Here is a 24261-nt window from a genome sequence, read left to right as displayed (position 1 = left end):
TTGATTAGTCAAATAGTAGTGGACTTTGCTAAAATTATGACTATATTTACTAGTAAAAACTAATGTGCAACAGACATCTAGAGCAGCAGCGATTAGTCAATTAATGAATTAGTCAATCAAAAGACAAACTATTTTGATAATCGCTAATCATTTTGATGATGCAAATGCAAAAGATTGTGTCGCCTGAACTTCTCAAATGATAGCATTTTCTGGTTTCCTTAGTATTTTACAATAGCAAACTGAATATGTTTGGGTTTTGGACTGCTGGTCGGACAAAACAACACATTTAAAGCTGTCAGTACTGGCTTTGGGAATTTGATCCGGGGAGCAAATAAAATACATTACATGGTCTTTCATAAGGAACAACCATTGCAGGTGTTTAGGCATCATACACCTTGATATTTAGAAGATGGTAAAACAGCCACTCCAAGCATGTTAGACTGCCCATCTCTGCCAGATCAACATGAATATTTTGTCACACTTAGGTTGGAACACCCTTACAATGTTACAGCAATGTGTGCTGCACTTTAGAAGTTTCAATCGACTTCACAATTTAATGCTCCATGGTGTTTTAAGCCCCCAACGTCTCCTTCAAGGCAGCGCTGCGACCGTTGACTTTAAGGCACCTAACACTAACCTTAACCATAACCCTAACCCTAACCATAATCACACACACACACACACACACACACACACACACCTATTGTCTTTTGTCACATGCGCACAACTCCATCTTGCATCCAAACCCAGCCCACTTTGTACTCTCCCTTCGTCCTTTGCTGCCACTTTGATCAGTTAGATGTTTCATTTTTCATACCCTTCCCTTCTACTCTTTCCATCTTCTGTCCGCTTTCTATTATCGTCTGATCTTTTTATCTCCTGTCTTCACATTATCACTCCTCTTTTTCTCCTCCTTGACCTTTCATCCCTGCACTGCTTTTCTCTACCTCCTTACTTACCCCTACTTCAACACCTCTCCTCTCCTTCTTCCTCTGCTCTCCCTGACTTATCCTCTTCTTATCCAGGGCTAAAACATACATCCCCACTGAAGTTTATTTTGGGGTTTTTACCCAGCTTCCGGGGCATCCCTGTGAAATAAAGGTTTAGATAGCTAACTTTGTAATCACAATGTCACAGGTTTGAGTCCTTTTCCTGTCATTGTCTCTCCTCTACGGTATCTAACAAAGGCTAAAAAATGCCCCTAAACCTAAATAACTAAACATCCCATCCCACAACACATCCATACCATATAATTTGATAATAATGAATATTAACTCTTGCAAACACCAATACCAGTGTTTCCCATACATGGATATATTTGTGGCGGCCCGCCACACAATCCATGTTAACCGCCACATACTGCCGTATATGCTCTCTCTCTCTCTCTCTCTCTCTCTCTCTCTCTCTCTCTCTCTTCTCTCTCTCTCTCTCACTCTCTTAATGCAACAGCAATAACAATCCAACAATATATTAATTTAACACTGACAGGGGCCATTCTGCATAAGAGTTACTTTAATGTTTGGTACTTTATATATTTTGCCAGTAATAGTCCTATACACTAATAATCTCTACTGTTACTAATGCTGAATGGAAAAGGTTTACATGCAAAAGAGTATTTTACTTGTATTACTAAAGTAATGAATGTGGGTATGTATTATTTTACTCTCAATAGGGAGAGAAAGGCAAGACAGAGAGAGAGAGAAGGGAGAAAGGGAGGATCAAGGCAAATGGATTTAAGCTGAAAACACTCAAGGTATGTATGTGGTACGCACCTTACACTCTCAAATATCACTTGGATGTTGTTAATCACTGAAAAGTACATGCACCGTATTTGTGTAAGTGGAGCTGAGAGACAAACGGACACTTTTGGCCTTGAAGGCGACATGATGAGTTATGTGTGTGTGAGAGAGAGAGCGGTAGACACAGCAGAGGTCAGACGTCAGGGGTGTTACTGTTTAACACACCAACACACTGTAACAACAGAGCCTTGATTAATCACTGTGTATGTGTCCATATGTGTGCAGTTTGCATAGTGAGCTCCTCAGATATCTGTATAATAATTAATCACACACACACACACACACACACACACACACACACACACACACACACACTTTTTCTCGGCCCTGCTTTGGCCTCTCCTGCTGTTTTATGGCCTCACCTGCCACGATAGAGGGATGACAGCCACACTCAGCGAGAGGGAGGAGAGGAAATGGGAGAGGGAGGGGAGGAGAGATGTGGTTTCAGAGTGGATGGGGGGGAGGGGGGGGGAGAAGTGAGTGTCAGTTGAAAAGGAGAGAAGAGATGAAAGACAAATTGTGAAACAGGTCCAGAGGAAAGGGAAAGAGAGAGAGAGAGACAAAGACAGCCACAGACCAGATGTGCTCATTCTCCATACACCATCCCCAGTTCACTGTGTGCAATGTGAAAAACTATTTATGTTCATTTATGTGTTCAGCTGTTCAGAGTCTTTTTCATATTTTTTCCCATAAAGAACATACAGTATGTGTAGTATTTAGGATTAGGTACTGTTTAACTTCTTTCACTACTCCTTTAGTTTTAGTGTGAGCATCAAGATTTTTTTTTGCAATTATGTTTTCAATCCCTAAAGTTGACAAATATAAACATGTTTTCGACAAAACCCTTTATCTATTTAACAAAGCTCAAATGTTAATTGTTGTACAACTGGAAACTAAATGTTAAAATTTTAGATACAGACACACTTCAGTCTGTACCAAGAAAGTATTATGGTATAATACCAAACCCTCGTAGGCTCGTTAAACATCTTTCTATCAGTGTGAATGACAAGAAAAAGAGTTGTAAAATTGTAGCTATGACTGCATGCCACAATCCCAGGGTACTGGTATGACCAAGCATTTCTTAAAGTTGAGACCAAATTTCCGATAAATGTTGTTGTTTAAAAAAAAAGGATATTTATTCTTCTGCAAAATATTCTCTTATTCTTAAACACAAAAGAAAAGAACTTGAAAGTTATTTTTCCATCAGCTTTTCTTATCTTCCACCAGCAGCTATTTTGAGAACCTGAAAGCTCTGTTTGAAGTGAAGAATAGCATCCTCGTCATGTTTTCTCCTGCAAAGCAATCCAGCAGATTTCCTGCGAAATCTGACCCGGTGGCCCACATTGTCACATGCAGTTCAGTGGTGGATGCAGGCCCAGTGATGTCACATACTGACTTCAGGTTAAAGGTGTAGTGAGAGAAGTAGAGGGCCAGTCAAACAACAAACTGACAGGAGTGTGATTGTAAGGAAACAATAATAGTAGCTTTAGGCTAGTAGTCTATGATTACTGTCCATGACTAATACTGATAAAATATCTAATTACAACCAATGTTGTGAATGTTATTGAAATCACAGTCTGTTTAGTATTGTATGTGAAATGTGGTTTTGAGAAAACATGAAAGAAAAACTTACAATACGTTTTTCTAAATACTTAAGATTACGAAAAAAAAAGTACATGCAGACGTTTAATAACTCGGTGTGAATATAAATCTAATTGTTGCTTTTTCATGTATGCCTTCCTCATTTCACATCATCAAGCTTAAGTTAGTCAATGATGGTCAAACTATTGCATCACAATTAATTCACAAGTGTTGATTTATTGATGTCACAGTGCTACATTCAATAGTAACAATAATAGTAATAGTAATTTATATGCTAAATAAGATTCTACAGAACATTACAGAGGGCAAGAAGATGCTTTTATATTTTGAATTTGCAAACATGCATATAAGTATACACACATGAATACACACACTTCAGGCTTTGTGGTACGTGAGTGAAAAGTAGCGGAACAAATTCCACAAATCCCTTTGAAAAGCATGTTATAGTTTTGCCAGACCTTTGGAAAAACATGTACAACAACCAGAGCTAACTTAAATCAGCAGCTTGCGGGAGGAGAGGAAAAGCTGAAGAAATAGAGATTGGGAGGATAGTCAAAAGACAAATGTTTCGAGATAGTTTGGTGGTTAACTTCCTAACCTCTCAAACCACATGTGCCCACAATAACCTCAGACAAAATCTTACCAGAGCTTTCTCTCTCTGTGTTTCCCCTAATCATTTTCTCTCTGTGCTTTCTCTCTGTCTAAAATAAGATTGCTAGACTGACTGCTCTGTTTGGACAGAGAAAGGAAGGAAGTATGGACAATTAAGAAATTGATGTGTTGATGGCAGGTGGCGGTCAAAATACTCGACCTACAAGAGGTTTTGCTGGTTTGTTAACTTTCTAAAAGGCCAAAATATCAAGTTCAGATTTGAAAATCTCATGTATTCCTTTAAATGCCCTGCGAGCATGAGCTTGCATTTCTAACAATATTTTGACATAATTTGCACTTATGGCCAAGTACATGTTACATATCTCAACCAGACATCTTAATAAACTATTGGACAAGTCTGAACAGCATAGGGAATGGAAATGACTGTGGGAAAAGGAGAAGAAAGACACATAATTAAGATTGATATGCAAGCTTATACATTCTAGCAAGCTGTTGTTTGCAGCTGTTGTACTGGGTTGAGTTGTACTTTAAAATCTAAGGAGGCGAGTGAGACGGGAGCTTCAAGCTGGCACACAGGGATGACTGCCTGACTGTTGAAACCCTGTCCAACATATTCTTCTTCAATTATTTCCTGCGGCCTCTTTCGATTATAACATTGTGATTGCCGATTTCATTTTAATCCAACATTTGATTTGAATGAGAAGTAATTGTGGCGAGATTCAACACCTTCAAGTGTGGTAAAACAGTAGACAGCCCCCACTGGAACAAATTTCTGCCCTAACTAAAGCAGTTAAAATACGTTGGGATCTTGTTCATAAGTGAGGGTATGATGGAATGTGTGTGTTTAAAGGTGGATTGGTGCGCACACTATTAGTGTTAGGTGTTGCACCGGACTGTTGTGGTGAAGGTGGAACTAAGCCTGAAGCTCTCAATTTACCCACCGGTATATGTTCCAACCCTCACCTTCATACATGAACTCGGAATTTCCGAGTTCCAAGTTGGACATTTTAAGTGGAACGCCCCCTGAAGTCAGATTTCTGTCTTGAAAAGTCTGAGAACCCCACAATACCCCAAGCAAAGCCAGCCTCAAAATCCAACATGGCTGCTCTGTGCATCAACATTAGTGAAAGCTGTAGTAATATATAGTTTAATAGCACTTCTGTATTATTTGTGTGTCATTAAACCAGTCATACCCACAGTACTGTCCAACTTCTATCTGTCGACATGTTCCTACGGTGTTTGAATGCTTAAAATACAGTGTAATGCGTTGTTCATCAACTGGTATTGCTAACAATGGCTAACCTGGCTAGCGCAAACATTCTAACTTGTTGTACTGGAACGCAATCAACTCGGGTGTGACGTCATTCCCAGCTCCGGCTTTCAACTTCCAAGGTAAATAGAATGCAGCATCACGCTTAGAGACACCACCTGGACATCTACCTATGGATATACACCAAGCATGTGTGACTGGGAGGAAATCCTTAAAGAATCCAGGAAAGACGATGGAGGGACTACACACACTTCCGTAAGTCTAAAGTGTGATTTATGGTTCTGTGGAGGCTCCACGCAGAGCTTTTGCCGTAGCCTATGTAAGTGGCCTTAAGTTTATACTTGTGTGTTGGTGTGTCCGTCGATCTCTTTAAGGAAATAGCAGGGCCGGCATTTGTGTGTGCCTGGGGAGTGTGTGGTAGAGCGAGTGAGAGAGTGATGGTGATTAGCTTCGAAGCGAGTGCCGACTCTAGAGGCATAGTGAGAGAAACAAAGTGTCACCCCTGTGCTTTCTGACCACGGTGGGAAATCAGGAGCAGGAAAACTTAACCCTCTATTTGAGTTCTTGTTGTTTATAGAGAAGGAGAACCAGGAAATGAGTCGGGGGAAATACACCGCTACCAAGCCACGGCGAGCGATGTGCATCGCCGCGACATGTAGTTAAATTTTTCAAGAGATGCATGGCAGGCTACAATGTAGGGTCCAGCATGGGGTCCATGTTTCCACGTACCTACATACATAACCACGGTGTAGATTTAATGCAGAAACATAAATCACGCTGTATACTACTATTAGAGTTCTGACTTACAGTATGATGTGAAATCTACCAAAGCTAAGCTAATACAGCGATAATATAGCCATAACTATTCCAACTGGTATTACAAATAATGTGAACCTCTGAAGAGCAAGTAATGAGGAATGAATAAGAGAGATTATGATAAGAGAAAAAGAGAAACAGTGACTTGATAGCTCTGTTCTTTGTTCTGCATCAGACCTGTTTGCAAGTGGACATCCTGCTGCCTCACACACCTGGTACACATTACTATGTCTACTTTGCATGTGTGTGTGAGAGAGAGAAAGAAAGAGATAAAAAAGGAGATGGACTGATGGACAGATGGAGGAGTTGAGTGAGGGCTGTAGTTCATTTTTAGTGAACTCCGTCCCATGTGTGTTTCCACGAATGAGAGTCCACTGATGATGTGACACAAACCATATGAGTTGGGGCAACATCTGCCTGGTGCGTGTTTGTGTCTTATATTATATAATAGAGAAATCCTGGGCCGTATGTAACAAAGGAACAGATAAAGCACAACATTCAATGAGACACTGCTTACCTTTACCTTTATCTCTTTCTCTTAACCTTGCATATTAAGGCATTCACTAGAGGTATAACTTTAGACAATCTTTATCCTTTTTTATTATAAATGACAATGTCATGCAATCAATGATTTGATATAGTGTGCCTATATATGGAAGACTAATAATATATCATTGCAGAGTATTTGCACCCTACATGTCCTACGGATGCACTTTCTGCACTGTCCCCTATAAAGTTTGTTTGGTTTTGAACAAATCTGAGAGTAAACATTATTTAAGAACATGAAATGAAATTTATGTCATGAAATTGCTAAAGAAATTATTCAAATATCTTGCTGTTTGTAATTGTTTTGTGCCATTTCCAGTGTGAAAAAAATGGATCATTGCAAGCTTTCAGCCTCCTAAGTGAAACAGATTACATGGGAAATTAAATTCATCCTTTAGCTTCCCAGTGCGCCACTTTGTGTGTGTGGGTGTGTGACTGTGAGCAGATAGACTGACTATGTTTTACATGTGTTAAACCTCAGTGAGAACAACCTCATTCAGCACTGCTCCAAGTCTGGATAAGGAACCAAAAAGGAGTTAAAGGAAAAGTAAAACCAGTCCCCAAATTATTCTGTAAAAATCTCTGACAAAAGTTATTCAGTATGTTACACTGCCAAAAGGCTTTATGAGATCTGCAGTGGAATGTAGGTTGAGACCAAGTCACATTTTGTTAAATTTGCTTTATTAATAACCCTAAAATTTGGTTTATAAAGATAAGAAAAATGTAGCTCACTGGAGGAAACGTCTGAAAATCAATCTGTGCACAGGAGTGTTTTCCTCCAACAGATAAACACTTCCTCCCCACTGACTCTCTCCTTCTCTTTTTCTCTCTGCAGAGTAAATGGTCCAGACAAGGGCTGAGTATTGCACCTTAAAGGCATACTATGCAAGATCTGTACCTTAATATAACAGCTTCTAAGTCATTTTGATGGTAAACAAACTCGTAGTAGGGCGAATCATGCTGACAGCAAAGCAGGGGAACCCAGCAATGCAAGTTTGGGAGGTGGCGCCCCGCCAAATCTCGCGAGAATCACAAATTGCTTTACTGCTATCGGTTCTGCGAACATCCGCCAGAACCTTTTGGACATCGGTGACTAGCACCAGATATCTATTTCGAGTTTCTTTCAATATACGCACAACATCACAGACGAGACTCTCTCCGTTGATTGTTGTCGGGTCTAGAAGGCGGCGGAGACACGGAGGAGGGAGAGGAAGCAGAGCGGGGCCGCAGGTCCGGTGTTATGCTAAGGCTAGTAGCCACCTCTAGCCACCTTCTATGCGTTCTAGGTTTTATGTTGTTGCGCTTGCTTGTTGTATGTCAGTTTTTACCACCACCTGCCTATACTTTGTATCACATTGCACTTTTCTGCTTTTTTTGCACTTCTGGTTAGACGCAAACTGCATTTCGTTGTCTTTGTTAAAGTTGAATCTAATCTAATCTAATTTGCAAAGTTGTTGATTCATCCATTGTTGATAATAAGACCAGGGGGGATGGGATCAGGCCGTGAGTGCAGAGACAGCTCTATGTGAGTGGTATTTACGACGGTAACGGTAACTACAAGTACTCCACAGCGACTATAGGGGTAGCTGTTTGACAAAAAACGGAAACTGCATAGTATGCCTTCAAATTTGAACAACATTTAATAGTTTAGGCAACATTTAATATTTCAGAGCTTTGGCTTCAGTTTATATTTTATTGAGATCAGAATCAAGTTTTGAAAATATACATTTTGTACAGTTTAGATTTTAAACAGAAAAAGACACAAAAGACAAAATGACAGAGCACAACAAATTATACAGAAAAGGCAAAGAAAAAAATAATAAATAAATAAAATAAGGCACACAACTCACTCAAACACCCACCGCACCCTGGCTTAGTTGGAATCATATGCATACATACTGTACAAAATATAACAGAACTTAGTCAGGTATATTCTTTACAATGTTCACCATACTACGTTGCTGACATTTGCTAATTAGCACTCAACACAAAGTACAGTTGAGGCTGATGTGAATGTCATTAGTTTTGCAGGGATTTCGGCATAAAGAAAAGATTTGGACAGATTGCTATTTTGGCCTGACAATGGATGATGATGAAAGGTCGGGACACACTAAAGTTATTAAAATCCATCCTGAGTGAAACATGAATGTCTGTACAAATGTAATAGCAATCCATTTAATGGCTGTTGAGATATTTCAGATGGGCCAAAGTGGTGGACCAACCGACTGACATTGCCATCCCCAGAGCCGATAGTCATACTCATTATGAGCTGTTGATGGGATCTGTAGTTTACCTTTTTATATCAAAAATGTTACTAGAACGGGCGCCTGGGTAGCTCACCTGGTAGAGCAAGCGCCCATATATAGAGGTTTACTCCTTGACCCAACGGCCGCGCGATAGACTCTGCCCTGCGGCCCTTTGCTGCATGTCATTCCCCCTCTCTCCCATTTTCATGGCTTTAGCTGTCCTATATAAATAAAGGCCTTAAACGCCCCAAAAATTATCTTAATTATTTTTTTACTAGAACAAATTAAGAATTAATAGAATAGAGTAGAATGGAAACATGGAGATATTATGTATGTATTATGTTTCTGTTATATTTATGTTAGCCTAATGAAACAAAAATAAAGTGGATTGTGCTCAATGTGTAATGCTCCCAAGGTGCATAATCAATAAAAACAAATAGCAAGCCTAAAATATCTCCCACATATCCTGTTAACAAATATATACACCTTGGGAGCATTAAACAGTGATTGACTTCCTCTGCTTCATAATTCATTATTTTTGATTAATCTTGGCAATTATGCCTGAGGACTGGGATAGATGCTTTTCTGTTCTAATTTATTTTTGTTGGCCTACCCTGGTGACTTTTACAAATTGGGCTGTGTCCACTTTCAACAGACTGTAAAACGGTAAGAATTAATAACTCTGCAATTCAAACAAGCTAGAGGAGACACTGTGCATGTCTGTGCAGTATCAGCCTGTCTAAAAGGAAAATTGTGGTTTACGCAGAGTCAGACCCCACTGGCCAATTTTAGAGACTGTTGTTGGACGTTGGTTGCCACACTGGTATTCACACATGTACAACAGCAAGACACAAAGCCAAGGTAATAAAGTTTAGATGTGGTATTAAACTAGAAAATATTTTCTGTTCTCATTCTCTGTGTGTTTGTTGAACTCTAAACATCAGGAATAGAAACAAAGGAGGGAGAGAAGGAAGGATATAGATAAGATTGGGGAAGGTCAAAGGAGCTGTGCATGTTTGAGGTAGTGAGGGGGGTTAGGAATAGCCGAAGGTTGAGGTCTGATGTTTTGTTCGTTGCGGTATCCACTGCAACGGTCTGTCAGTGGGGGTTTTGGAGGGGGGCATGCTCTTGTCTGTTGTTGACATTAACCCCAGCTGACCTAAACATGCACACTACTGATCTACGCGCTGTACAGAAGAAGAAAACGCTCTCGCTCTCAAGCCTGTTTCTTACTCTCTCTACTTTGTCCAACTGTGCATTTGTAGCAAAACTTGGAACTGTTGCAAGAAGTAAAATACGACTCAGGCGCACTTTCAGCTGTGATGACGTTTTTAGGTGTGAACCTGAACGGAGAGTTCAGAAAACACATCAATAAGAAACCAGACAGAATATTTCAAGAAGTCATTAATATTGAGTAAGTTAATGTCAGGAAATAAAAGGTCATGGTGGACAGATATTTTGCAAACAATTTTTGGGCTGTGGCTTACACAACATCATTAATTAATCCATCAAATAGTTTCTGATCTCACATACTTTGTTTAGTGATAAAAACTTTTATTTTCCTCTCCAATCTTTTTTTTTTTTTCTCCAAATACTGAAGATATTTTCCTGTTTTCATCTTTTGGCCTGTCTGATTTAAAACATGATGAATTGCATCAAAATATGGAGACCCCGTTTCTGTCTTATCCACGAAACCGTCTGCGTGTTTGATTTGGGACCAGCGGTCTAAATCACCCACAGCAATGTCCAGAAAGCTGTAACAAGCAGGAACTGCTCCAGAGTGGACAGACCGGCAGCTAAAAATACATGGCATGGAAACTCCTCTTGAATCAAACAATTAATTAGCACACACACACACACACACACACACACACACACACACACACACACACACACACACACACACACACACACACACAGTAAAGCCTCCTGGCAGACAGTGTTAAGTGAATAAACAGTGGATAATTTTTGCTCCAGGGTGGATGGATAATGGGGATATAGGGGAGGACATTATTTTAAGTAAAACACCACCTTTGCTATTACAGGAGTCGTGTGGTGGGTGTAAAGATTCCATACACAAGGGAAGCAAGAGAAAGACTCTCTCTCGGTCTCTTTGCCTCTCGAAGCAGAGACTCTGACTCTGCTTTTACTGTTGTTGTGTCAGCATTGTCATATTCTATCAGGATACCTCGTTGTGTGTTATCACACTTAAGGCCTTTTTATGTTTGTGCGTCGTTAACGGTTAACTTTTCCAGCTACAGATTTCCAACCATGGTCAGAAAGCACAGGGGAGACACTTTGTTTCTCTCACTATGACTCTAGAGTCAGTACTCACTCCAAAGCTAATCGCCGTCACTCTCTCACTTTCTCCCTCACTCTATCACCCACTCCCCACCTACACACACATGCCGGCTTGACGCACACACCAGCGCACAAGTATAAACATTAGACCACTTACGTAGGCTACGGCGAAAGCTCTGCGACCATAAAAAGGCCTTTATACGACACATAGCATAGACAGACAGACATGGACATAGACACTTAATAAGACACATAGACATGGAAGACGACACATAGCATACACAGACAGACATAGACATAGACATTGACAGTAAGCATAGACATAGATACTGACAAATAGACATAGAATGTAAGCATGTCGACTTAATTTTGGCATAATCGGAACCCCATATTATACTATATCCACTTACTTACTTAATACACCAGTGACAGTTAGATGGTAATGTAGCACAAAGCAAACATACTGTTGTTACTACGAATAATTGCATTTTAATGTACTTTTGTGCACTGATTCAAACTGTTTCACAGAAATTAGTTTGAGATGTGCCAGCTAGTCAGAAACACATATTTTCCATGGCCCCTTATACAATATGATGTCCAAAAAAAGCCATACCTGTGTTCTGTTTAATGTTCCACGACAGCCCTTTGGCCAGACTCATAATTTTAATCACTGAGTCAATGAAAAGAGATCAAAACATTTGACATTTGATTTTTTTTCATTGCTGTTTTTGCCCCCAGTACCTTCTTGTTGTCTGGTATTATGCTGTAGTTTTGGGAAAGTTTTGTTACATCACTGGAGAAGAACTTGCCCCCTTCATCATTGAATATTTTTGTTCATACTTAAAAGACAAATTCTGTCCCTTCAAGATCAACAACTTATTTTATAGATACAGTAAGACTTTGCACAGTTTTTTGCCCTTTTCACTGCTCACTCTATTGTTTTTTTGGCAGTGCTGCACCCGCTTCCAAGCAATGAGCCTCACTAGGTGTAACATGAAGATGGTCCTCCCCAACCAGTAGGAGTTGCTAGTGCAGCAAAAATGACAAAAACCCTCACAGGCTTACAACGTCTTACAACCCGAAGACAGCCAATTGTGTTTGATGGAATGAAATCAGAGTTAGGGTAATGTTGCCAGAATTTTGACCCTTGGTATTTACTCCTACATTGAAGACTCGGTTTTAGGGTTATGACTGGTTCGGGTTAGGCACAGATGGATGTTTAATGTTTGGGTAAGCCTTCAAGGAATTGAATGTATGTCAGTAAAATATCTTTAGAAGTGAAGCAGTACAAGTTTGTGTGTATGAGTATTTACCTGCGCACAGCGTCTGTGGTTTTCACACCAAACCAGAACTTGGTCACTCTGGAAGAGACGGAGAGGATGAGGATTAAAACAAACAGAGAGAGAGAGAGAGAGAGAGAGAGAGAGAGAGAGAAAAAATAAATCTTTCACAGACAAATCCTGCGTTTGACACATTCTGCCCACACTTGACCCATTTGTGTGAGACTGCTGTCTGACATACAAGGAGACAGAAAGCTAAATATTGTTCATAAAAGGTCACCATATAACCAGAGCAAACCTGACATGCAGACAGACACACACTCAACCTTTTTCTTATTTACATATCATCCTCAGGGTGCAAAATGACTTAACACACTGTGTTTGTGGTCGCTGAACCAGACAGAGGCCGCGTCACTTGGTGAGATGTATGTTTATGTGTGTGTGTGTGTGTGTGTGTGTGTGTGTACAGTTACTGCTAAGTGAGTCAAGACCACCAGTAAACATGGCTGCTATAACCACCGTGACAGAGGGAGACGTCATCTCATGACCACAGGGACAGAAATACAGATTAACCATCCAACCCCTCATCCTAAAGTCCCTTCAACTTTTCAAAAGTTCTTCCATCCAAGAAAAACTCTTTAAAATAAACTTGTAATCATCCATAATTGGTATTGAACGCGCAAGGCCACGCAGACCTGCTTTTACCTATTGATGTCTGAGCTACATGAGGTATTTTTTTGTCATTATTATTAAGTAATTGTGAAATCCCATAAACAAATAATAACAAACAACCGATTATCAAAATAGTTTTAAAAGACATTATCTGTCAATTGAGTAATTATTTATTGTAATCAGCTATTATTTAAGCACTGCATCCCATAAAGCCTGTTGGTTTCACAGTGTGGATGTTACATTAAAACTTAACTTTATTTAAAGTTACGTTTTTATTTAATTCTTTGGGACATTTTGGATCACTTACTGTAAATACTGTAAATAGTTTAAGTGCAGACTCCAAACCCTATCAGCTGTTTTTAACTTGAATTGGTGAGCTAGTCAGTCAGTGTGGCAAAACTGCTGCTCTTTGCTTTGTCATCATCAGCACAATCATGATGCCATCATCCAACATCAAAACAACTATTACAATACGAGTGTGTGTGCAGTTGTGTATCTGTCTATTGTCATGTGTGTGTTCCTCCAGGGAGTATATGAGCCTCTAGTGTGTGTGTGTGTGTGTGTGTGTGTGTGTGTGTGTGTGTGTGTGTGTGTGTGTGTGTGTGTGTGTGTGTGTGTGTGTGTGTGTGTGTGTGTGTGTGTGTGTGTGTGTGTGTGTGTGTGTGTGTGTGTGTGTGGGATAAGCCCTCTTAACGACTCCTAAACCATCTCCTGAGCGTGCTGTTTTTAGCCTGAACTAAGCTTATCTCTTTACACACAAACTTTTCAGGGCTTCTCCTCTTTTAAGTAGCCTTTGTGCTGCTGGTATGTTGAGGGTTAAGGGGTTAGAGTTGGGGTAACAGTGCAGAGGTTAAAGTTGAGAGATTAGGGGTTAAGGGCTTTTACGGTACAGAAGATACTGAATTGACTCATTCAGTCTTAACATTCAAAACAGATGCATACTGACTATTATGGTAAAATACCTGCTAAAGGAACTAAATTGCACTTTGATGTATGAATATGAGGACTAATTATATTAACTCATAAGCCCTGTAAAGATGCTTGCATGTTGCAGCTAAAAGAAGTTACTGTCACTAGAACTGCCGAGGATTTTTCCTGAAGTGAGGACATGATTAAGGCTGTGACATAATTTTAAAGAAGCGTTGGTCTGACAGTACAGTTAAAAGCTTCTTTCTGACTGTAGCATGGGAAGGGCTGCCACTCACAATTTTTGTAAATTTCTTAAACTGACAAACCATCAGTCATGCCTGCTTTCTGCAGAGACAAGAGACAGGCCATTGAGCATATGTGTGAAAATGGTCAGAGCTCCAAGTTCTCCACAAATTTGATTTGCCTCATTCCTCTCATACTCTCACCCTTGTCCACTGCTACAGCTGCTTACTGTTGCCTCGGTTGACCAGCTGTTGGCAGCAGTGAAGAGGTGGTTAGTTTTCCAGAGAGGAGAAATCAGGAGTGCAACCAAAATCAAGATCAAATTCTGAACAAAGACCGCAACAATTTCATTCAGAGTTTACAACGCTTAAACTGAAATTCTGTCTGTGAAATGGTTGTTGGACATAACCTTGGGAGAAATACAAAAGTATGTCTTGCCCATGCTAGTAGGCCTTCAAGACTTAAATGAGTATTGATGAGGTGGACACCTTTGGCTTAACAGTAATCTGTGCTAGTTGTTAAGGGGGGATAATGCTGAGGCTGCTGCTTAACCAGCCTCTATAGAGATCGATATGAGAGAGAGAAGAAGAAAGCAGCAGAGCATAAAAGTAATGGTTAAATCTCTGATGAACATAGATAACAAGTCTGTGGGGAAGGATGGATGGAAAGAGGGATAGATGAGAGGAGAAACAGAGGAACGGCTGTCATGGTATCACTACAGAGACAGAGAAACACCTTCCTCCTCTGCCCATCTTTTCTCTCTTTCCTCCTGTCCTCGAGGCACTTTCTGACTACGCATAACTGATTGACCTCTCAAGGGTCTACTGAATGCATAAATAAATGTATGCAGGTCTTATAGTAGCAGTGTAACTCACTATTTAAATGGAGGAGGTTGTTAGCTCTCTCAAACATTAAAACACGGTTGTGAATAATTTGTATGTACTGTAACTGGTATTTTTTTCAAAGACAAACTTTTGCAGACACTAAAAAACACAACTGTAAATGTTCAGGACAAAACAGGTTTAAGACAATCAAGTGTTACATTTAAGAGTAACAAGCTTTGTTGGATATTCTACATATTCTGAGATCCAACGAAGCGTTGAATTTCATTCCTCACAAAACATTTGCAAATCCAATGTTTTATAACATTTTGAAACCTACACCATTTACATTTGATGTTACTTGCTGGCAGTCTTCTTCTTCACTGCTTTTGTCAGGGCATTGCTGCTTTCTGTGGCGCTTAACCGCCACCTGTGGATCAGTGGAATACTGTGAAAACATTGGCGGGATTGTGTGTTTGCATTGTACAGACAAACAAAATGGGGATCCACTCATGAAAACATTGCTCATAGTGGTCAAAAACTCCACAGGGTACCTTTAAGTTGCATTAGTGCTGCAGAATTGGGATGCTGGGGGTGCAGCGGTGAAGCAAATTCCACCCTCAGATCCCCTTTCAGCTAGCCTGACAAGCCAGACCCAAATTACATTTGCTGCCGCTAGGGTGCGTCTAGATTTCTAGGCTACCTTTCAGCATCAGTTTGTGAGGTTCCGTGAATTCTTTGTGATGGAGTGATATCGCGTACTGATTTTATTACTTTGGATTCTGTTACAAATTCCCCACATTTACCAAAATTTCCTTTAAAAGTTGCCAAATGTATGTACCTGGACCAGTGGGGTTAATATGTAAGGTGAAAGACCAATATGTGTATTGGTGAGAGAGTCTTACAGCTGCATTGCAATCTGGTATAAGGTTGCTAGTAGAGAACAATGTTTCTACCTCTTTAAAAAATATATATAGATATGTCCGTGTATGACTGCTGAACAGTGGAACAACATGATAAAAAAAATGGAAACATTATACACTGCTGTGGAATTAATTCAACAGACATATTGTGATTCTTGATTGCAAATATTGCTCTGCTCCATCCTGGGTTGAAGATTTGTACTCTAGCAGAAGGATGGTTAATTCAACCAACGACCCTTCTGCCTTTCTTTTGGTGGAATAAAAATGGTTACAGGAAAAGCACTCTCGTTCTTTGTGTCTTTCATTTGTACCCAACTCTTCCTCTTAGTCTCTCCACATTGCTGTCAACTTCTGTAAAAAAGTCAGGAGAGGACTTAAAAATGACGGTGATGATATATACTGTAGATGCTCCAGTCAAAGAACTGAGGACAGTTAAACATCTCCAGATTTTCACTGAGGAGATATAAAGCTGCTTTCCCCGCTGCTGGCCTCACATCTTCATCCCCTATCTTAATATTTTTCACGCTCTCTTTCTTTTTCTGTCTCCCTCGCCATAACATCCCCCTTTTTCTGTCACTCCTCGTCAGACCCCTCTGCAACACACACATTAATGCACACACACATGGATTTACACGTACACACACTGATCCCAAGTCAATTTCATGGGACATATTTGCTGTCAGAGCCAATCAAGGCAGTTGAGATGGGCCTGTGTGCCGTATGGCTATTAAACGGTGGTCAGAGTGGGGTTTCGTAGGGTCTCAGAGTGTGTGTGTGTGTGTGTGTGTGTGTCTGGGGCAAAACAGCTGCACATGTTGAAAAAGTCAGGGGAGAGAAAGGGAGGATTGGAAGAAGGTGACTGGAAGAAGTGAAAATAAGTTGGATGTGGAAGGCTGAGAGGAAATGGTAGGGAGGGAGGAAGTTGAAAAGAGCAGAGGGGGACAGACAAAAGAAGGTGAGAGATGAAAATAAATATTAGTTAGAGAGGAGACTGGAAAGGAGTGGTGGATACTAGTTGTGAAATAGGACGCAATAATTTTTTTAAGTTTCGTCTGACGGGTTATTAAATAACGGGTTTTCTCATTTATTGTGGCACTATACTTCTGGTTACGGATTACATGTAAGTTGTATGTGATGTATTTATTTACAAAAGTATATTTATTTATTTGCTAAACCCATATAAAGAACTACAAACATTTTGGTCCAAAAGTTTATGTGCATTTTATGGCTCATGCACCAAAAGACAAGAAGCCTTGCATGAAAATTATCAAGAGAATTTCCCTGTTGCATAAATCCCTGTTCATTTCAATTATGGATTTCCACATGGCCAGATTTAATATCAACACTAAAACAGGGTTTTAAAACTTTTTTCTATCCTGGGATCTGCAAGAGAAATCTGTCTGAGCCTGAGACACTAGAGACCCGTCAGAACCAGAACTGACCCACGGAGTTAGAAATACATGCACTAAAGGACTTTCACATGGCTCTGATGACTGCTGGGTCTACAGTAATCCTTGTTGAAGAACAACAACCTGATATCACTGGATGCAACAGCAGGAAAGAGGTTGGGACACAAACACAGGCACACACACACACACACACACACACACACACACACACACACACAACACAGAAACATGTGCACAGTCAACATGCATGCGCACAGCTGCACACACCCTTCAGTGTTTGAAAGAGAGTGAGATATAAATCACACTTCTGCCAGATGCAACGATAAAATGTGAGTGTGTGTGTGTGTGTGTGTGTGTGTGTGTGTGTGTGTGTGTGTGTGTGTGTGTGTGTGTGTGTGTGTGTGTGTGTGTGTGAGAGAGAGACAGGGGCAGTGAGAGTGTGTGCACATATTATGTGTGTGTGTTGTGGTCAGTGTTTGTGGTGAGGCGCAGTAGAAAGTCTTTTTAACATGAGGCATTAACTCTGCTAATCACACCCAGATGACCAGAAGCAAACGTGTGTGTTTTGTGTGAGTGTGTGTAGTAAATGCATCATGACTTCCACTCTACAGAATGCGAAGTTCTTCCAAACAAAGTCCATGTTGAGGTCTGAACCTTCCCGACAGAAGCCCCTAATTAGCTTACGTGCGTGCGCCTGTGTGTTTCCGTGCACGTGTGTCAACGTTATGTGTTTGTGGTGCCCCACATCCTGTAAACAACAAGAGTCACAACAACGTGGTTGTTATACGGTCCTGAACTTTGCATCATCCGACAATTACGTCGGCATCCGTCTTTCTGTTTCGGTTCACTTCCGACAGCAGCAATGATGAAACTCCATCGATAACTGAAATACTCTAAATGATCAAACTAAAGGAAAAGGAAACACGCTTATTCTCCTTCTTTCCGCCAGAAGCCAGCTAACTTAGCTTAGCACAAAGACTGTAAACAGGGGGGAAACCAGCGGAGATGTCGGGAAGGTACTGGTCCCGATTGAGAAATAAAACTGTGATTTGTTATTTTTAAACTTTTGTTTTGTACAAATTAAACAAATGAAATACAAGGTGTTAATTAGCGAGCTTTAGAGGTGCCGGTCAGCGAAAAAAAGGCAGGCTTGCTGTTTCCCCCTGTTTCCAGTCTTTGTGCTAAGCTAAGTTGACCTGCTGCCGGCGGTAGCTTCATATTGCAGAAATGAGAGTGGTATCCAGTGGGAAGAAGAATGGATTGAATTGCTCACGTATCAGATAGAATATGCCGTCATGGTTTTGATGTGGTAAAAGAGTCTTTCTTTCTGTCTTTCTCGCTTTCTGGAGCTAAAAGAACAAAGCCCTGCCGCTCAATGCTTTGCCATTCCAGCTGTAATTTACGGTCTTGGAATTTCTTGTCCTGGTTTCAGGTGAGAGTCACTCCCAAGCTGCCGCAATTTTATCACCATCTATCTCTGGTTCTGCTGATCAAATGACAGGGCAGTCACAAAGCCGCAGAAAGAGGTAGATGCGTTATCTCTAAGGTGAATCAAAGTCTTTGTCTCCTGCCGTCACCCACCCTTCTGCCCGTCTCTCTGCTTACCTATCTGCTGACCAGCATGTCAGAGCACACTTTTTAGGCAGTGTATTAGTTTGTCAGGTTGTCCGTCTTCATGTATGTTTGTTACACCTGTCTGTTTGTGGCAACCTGGCTGCTCACCCTCACGTTTTTCTATCTCGCCTGTCTGTCTTTGTGCTTGACCGCGTCTGTCTACCTGCCTTTATCTCCCCGTCTGTCTCTGTGCAACCTGACCTGACCGTTGTCTCTGGTCTTTTTCAGAGCGTGACTGGTTGGCTGACCGACCTCTGGGCTGATTAGAGTTACCTACCGCAGAGCGGCTGGGACACACACACATGCACGCGCACACACACACACACACACACACACAAAACATGAATGCACAGGCAGCTCATTCAGCCTCGCATTGGCCCTCAGCCCTGGCTCGAACCGCTAACCATCCGCTCATCAGCACCACAGACCTGTGAGTGTTTAAGACACGCAGTCTAATCTGATCTACTACGTATGTGCAAAAAGATCCAGCACTGCAGGCGAGGCTGCAGTTTTTTTTCTTATTTTTAGGAGTTTACAGCAAGGAGGAATTTGGGAATATGACAACATACCAGCAAATCTATGCTCATGTGTACACACACACAAACACAGGCACATAAAGAGCTATAATTACACTATTACACCATACAAGGGAAAAGTAGTGGAAAACCCAGAGGAGAAGCCGTAAGAGAGGTGTAAATAGAAAACTGGTGACTCACATTCTAGTGGCTACACACTAGCCACACACACACATACACACACTCTGAGAGAGAAAGAGCCAAAAACACAGGGTTCACCCAAATGAAGCCAGAGGAAGCAATGTGTGTGTTTGTGTCTTTGTGTCTGAGTGTGGTGACAGAGTAGGATGAGTAAAGCTCTTTTTGCCCTCGCTGATGTTATAGTTACTGGAGCTGTTATCAAAAGTTTTTTTTTTTATTTTTTAAGACACACAGTCTCTCCCGCCCATTAATCACTCTGTGTTCTGCTACACCGTCCTATAATAGGTTTAGGGAGTGATGCTGTTCCCCAGGATGTGGCTGAGAGGAAACTTGTTTCCTTGTTTGCTCAAAGTTTAGAGGCTCTTTTTAATTTGGTAAAGCACACAAAGTTTTCAGTGCCCCTTTATATACTAAAATGAGTTTCTGAGTCACACGCAAGGGTTAAATTGGGCCACGGCTGTCCGGGGCTCAGCACCAGCACATAGGCCTACACTCTCCTATCAGGGGACGCTTAACTTAAAACTTCAACACATCGTCAATGCATATATTTTTTATATTTTTCTCAGTAGGAAACATAGCCCTAAATGAAGTGATGAAAGAACTTGCAAACATCATAAATGTAATTGGTTTCCTTTTTGTTGCTGTCCATGGGTTTCTACCTAGCAGATCGGCGACCTTAGTCTGGGAGGCAGCAATGCACCGTAACACTGACTGCCACCTGCCATTAAAACTGAAAAAAAAGAAGAAGCAACCTCAACGCACTTGTCAGTCAGTCAGACAGCACAGATGGCAGAGATTGATAGGTGGATGGCAAGGTAGGGAGAAAAATAGGTAAAAAACTGACAGGTTTAAAGGTCCCATGACATGGTGCTCTTTGGATGCTTTTATAGACCTTAGTGGTCCCCTAATACTGTATCTGAAGTCTCTTTCCCGAAATTCAGCCTTGGTGCAGAATTACAGCCACTACAGCCAGTCCCACAATGAGCTTTCCTTAGTATGTGCCATTTCTGTGTCTGTAGCTATTGAGCAGGAGAGAGGGGGGGAGGGTGGGGGTGTGGCCTTGACCAACTGCCACTTTGCTCGTTTGAAAGCCATGATGTCTCTCTTTCTCATGGGCGGGCCAAATTCTCTGGGCGGGCAAAGCAGAGAAAGGGGAGGTAACCTTGCTCCTTATGACCTCATAAGGAGAAGATTCCAGATCGGCCCATCTGAGCTTTCATTTTCTCAAAGGCAGAGCAGGATACCCAGGGCTCGGTTTACACCTATCACCATTTCTAGCCACTGGGGGACCATAGGCAGGCTGGGGAAACGCATATTAATGTTAAAAAAAACTTGTAAAGTGAAATTTTCATGCTATGGGACCTTTAATATATATAATGTTTTTAACAGAATTTTAATTGCTCTGCTTAAACAATGTTTTGCTTTTACAAAATGATACTGTAACTTTAACGCAAGATTGTTTGCAGCAGGTTGCTTCCAATCCAATGGATTGTTCCCCAGTGAGTAAAAGTGCATTAAGGATCGGACTTATCGAGTGAGTTTCTTTAAAAACTACTTGTTTCAAGAAGTTTCATGAATCAACCTCTGTATTCTTAACAGCAAAGGATCAGCCTATTTTGTTTCAAGATGTTGACACTCTTAAAATCTTCCTGAAACAAATCAAATGTATATAGTGTAAGAAATGTCTAATAACTTCAGTTGTTTTAATAAAATTATTTTAGATCCACCACATCCATCAAGTGGGATGACTAAATATTTATTTCCTCTCTGGATTATGAGATATTTTCTCAACAATTGAGAACTATCCATAACAAGAGAAATATCCATGTTAACTAATGCCAAAAGTATGACAGAAAATACACTCCGGTATTGTATCAGGATGAAATGCAACATTTTGTCGTCTGGCCTGTTTGCTACCTCCCAGTCAGTTGGTTTCATTTCCATCGCTGCTGTTTGATGCTCAACATCTGACTACTGCACTCCACTACATAAAGTTTAACCAAATGTTCCCTTTCTCACACCTCCATTCCCAGAAACCCCACCACACACACATCTCACTCTGCTAGAGAGTCATCCAGGGGCTACCCTCATTACCCAATGCACAGGTGTCGGGAGTCTATTCTGGATGGACGAGGACCAGACCAAACCTTCGTTTTATACATGAACATATGCAAACCCGCACACACATCTTTCTTCTACACACTTCAGAGCCACTGGGGCTGAACTCTTTGGTTAATGACTTTCCCACCCACTACACAGCTTGCACATGTTGAAGCTGTTAACGATAAGTGGCTTTTCGAACTTGGTAACGTCCTAATGTCCCCGTTAATCTCACATTCCTCACTACAAAGGCCACAGAACATGGGCCAGCGATTTCACTGAGATGAGTAATTTTGTCAACTATTATAAACTAGTAGGCTACCCAACATTTTCCAGGGTCCCTTTGGCCCTGAGTACTGACACGGGGCAACTATGATCTGAGCAACATGAAAACATTTGTCCAAATCCTTCCTGATGAAAACTCTGTTGGAAACAACTCACTATTTAAAGTGAGATCACAGTTTCTTCTGATTAATTATTTAGGCAGCAAGTGCTCCACTGTGCTCATTTTCTCAGTTGTGCGTAACAACACTGTAAGCTGATCTAAAATATCTGCACAACATGGTATTTAGTGGCCATGTTGTTTCCCTTAAAAGGAAAGAATGGCAAGGTTTAATAAAATATATGGATGATAACTACAATTTGTTTTAATGTATTTCTCCAGCAAGAGTGACAAGAGTGACACAACTGTGAATGGGGGTTAGAGGTGTAGGAATATCTGGTGTGGCTTTTTACAAATCAGACCAAATATAATTATTGATGTTGTATTCAATGTTGTAATAATCTTTCATGATGCAATTTAAAGTTAGAGTAATTGAATGTTAATGTCTGTGGTTGCATGCATATCCAAGAGCCATTCAGCCATTTGTGCATACTGCTCTATCTGACAATTCACTGAGAGATTATTATGTCCTGTTATGAAAAAGTACAAACTTCGACCTTCTGCTTTATTAAGCCTATCAATTTGACTGAAGATGCTCATGCCTTTCATCGCTTCTGTTCGTTTCATCCTTCAGTATCCCCAAGTGAAATATTTCAGGGAGACAGATAACTCTGAATATTTAAGCAAATAGCCTACATTAAAATAAAAAAATTGCATTACGCAAAGTTATGTTAAGCAACTATTAATACCACAAACGAAATTCATGACCTCACATATGGATTAATACAATTACAGAATACAGTAGCCTATTTTGTCAACAACACATGCCGTGATCGCAATTGTACAAATACAGAAAATACCAGTAATGCACATGTTAAAGAAAGAGTTTAGAGGGTAAAACAGTATAAAGGTGTGCAGCCTAACAGGCTTTATATTTGAGGAATAGCCTACACTTTACTCACCTTTGAGTAAGTATCAAACTAATGTAATTAGACTAGGATGTAAGTGGTAAATACCATCGAAACCCCTCAGTCTTGGCTGTGTGTCTTTTTATGTTACGACTTCTCATTTATTTTGTATGCACTAATGGTCATGTTGACCGCGGACTGCAGGTCATATTTGACCTGAGGGTCGGTAAACACTCTTAAATGAGGGACAAAGTGGCTGAAGGTACCTGGAGGTGTCTGAAGGCGGCGGTTAGCTGAGTCATATGCAGAGTGAGGCACCTGGACGTGCATCTGGCGCTGTTGATTTTCTCCTGCACATCACCCTGCTCGGGGGAACTCCTGCGGGCACTAGTCACCGCCAGCACCGCGCACAGGAGCACCAAAACAGCCCGACAAACAGACATTGCACCGCGCGGAAATACAAGAATACGAAATAAAGGGACGCACAAATTAAACGGCAGACTTTCCTTCCTCGTATCCGGCTCCTCAACGTCTTGCTCTCGCGACCCCTTAATAAGTTCAGAATGAAAACATCTGAGCGCGGCTCCTGTCTGCGCGCGAGCAGCGAGCGGAGCGGCTCTACCCTCCTCTCGGTCACTCCCACCACCGGTAGGCTACAAGTGCGGCCACGCGGAGTTATAATGGTTTTCAGCCTAATTATCCTTATCATCATAATCATCATCATCATCCTCATCACCTCTGCGATTTCCATAACTTATTCCTCCAATTAGTCTCATCATCATGATCATCATTATTATCACCATTATAACCCTGCATACCAACAAATCTAAATCAACATCCTATAATAATCTTCTTTTATCTTGCTTCACTGGTGCTCATGCAATTATGCATCATTATCATCATCTTTATTCTCCTTTTTCTCATCACCACCCTCACCTCCAATATGATGTGGATCTTTAGTATCTTCATCTTCATTACTGTATCATCATCTCAGTAATCGTCATTACATCATCATTACCTCGCCATCTCACTTTAGGCTTTATCATCATATTTTTTTTTCTTGCCTAACCTTTATCATCTTAATCATCCACC

General features: G+C 40.8%; 1 protein-coding gene across 1 annotated transcript in view; it reads right to left on the bottom strand.

Annotated features, from left to right (window-relative positions):
• anos1b (anosmin 1b) overlaps nucleotides 1-23781 on the bottom strand; it is a 45296-nt gene extending 21515 nt beyond the window's left edge. Inside the window, exons 1-2 of the mRNA XM_028588570.1 lie at nucleotides 23436-23781; nucleotides 12506-12553 (exon numbers count right to left, since the gene is read on the bottom strand). Of these exons, the coding sequence (XP_028444371.1) occupies nucleotides 12506-12553; nucleotides 23436-23612 (225 nt within the window). The 5' untranslated portion in view covers nucleotides 23613-23781. The remainder of the gene's footprint in view (nucleotides 1-12505; nucleotides 12554-23435) is intronic.
• Between the last annotated feature and the right edge of the window lie 480 nt (nucleotides 23782-24261).

The sequence above is a fragment of the Perca flavescens genome, chromosome 9, assembly GCF_004354835.1.
Source record: "Perca flavescens isolate YP-PL-M2 chromosome 9, PFLA_1.0, whole genome shotgun sequence".
In the NCBI taxonomy this organism is placed as follows: Eukaryota; Metazoa; Chordata; class Actinopteri; order Perciformes; family Percidae; genus Perca; species Perca flavescens.
Note: the sequence above shows the minus strand (reverse complement) of the source record. Positions and strands in the feature narration are given on the sequence as shown.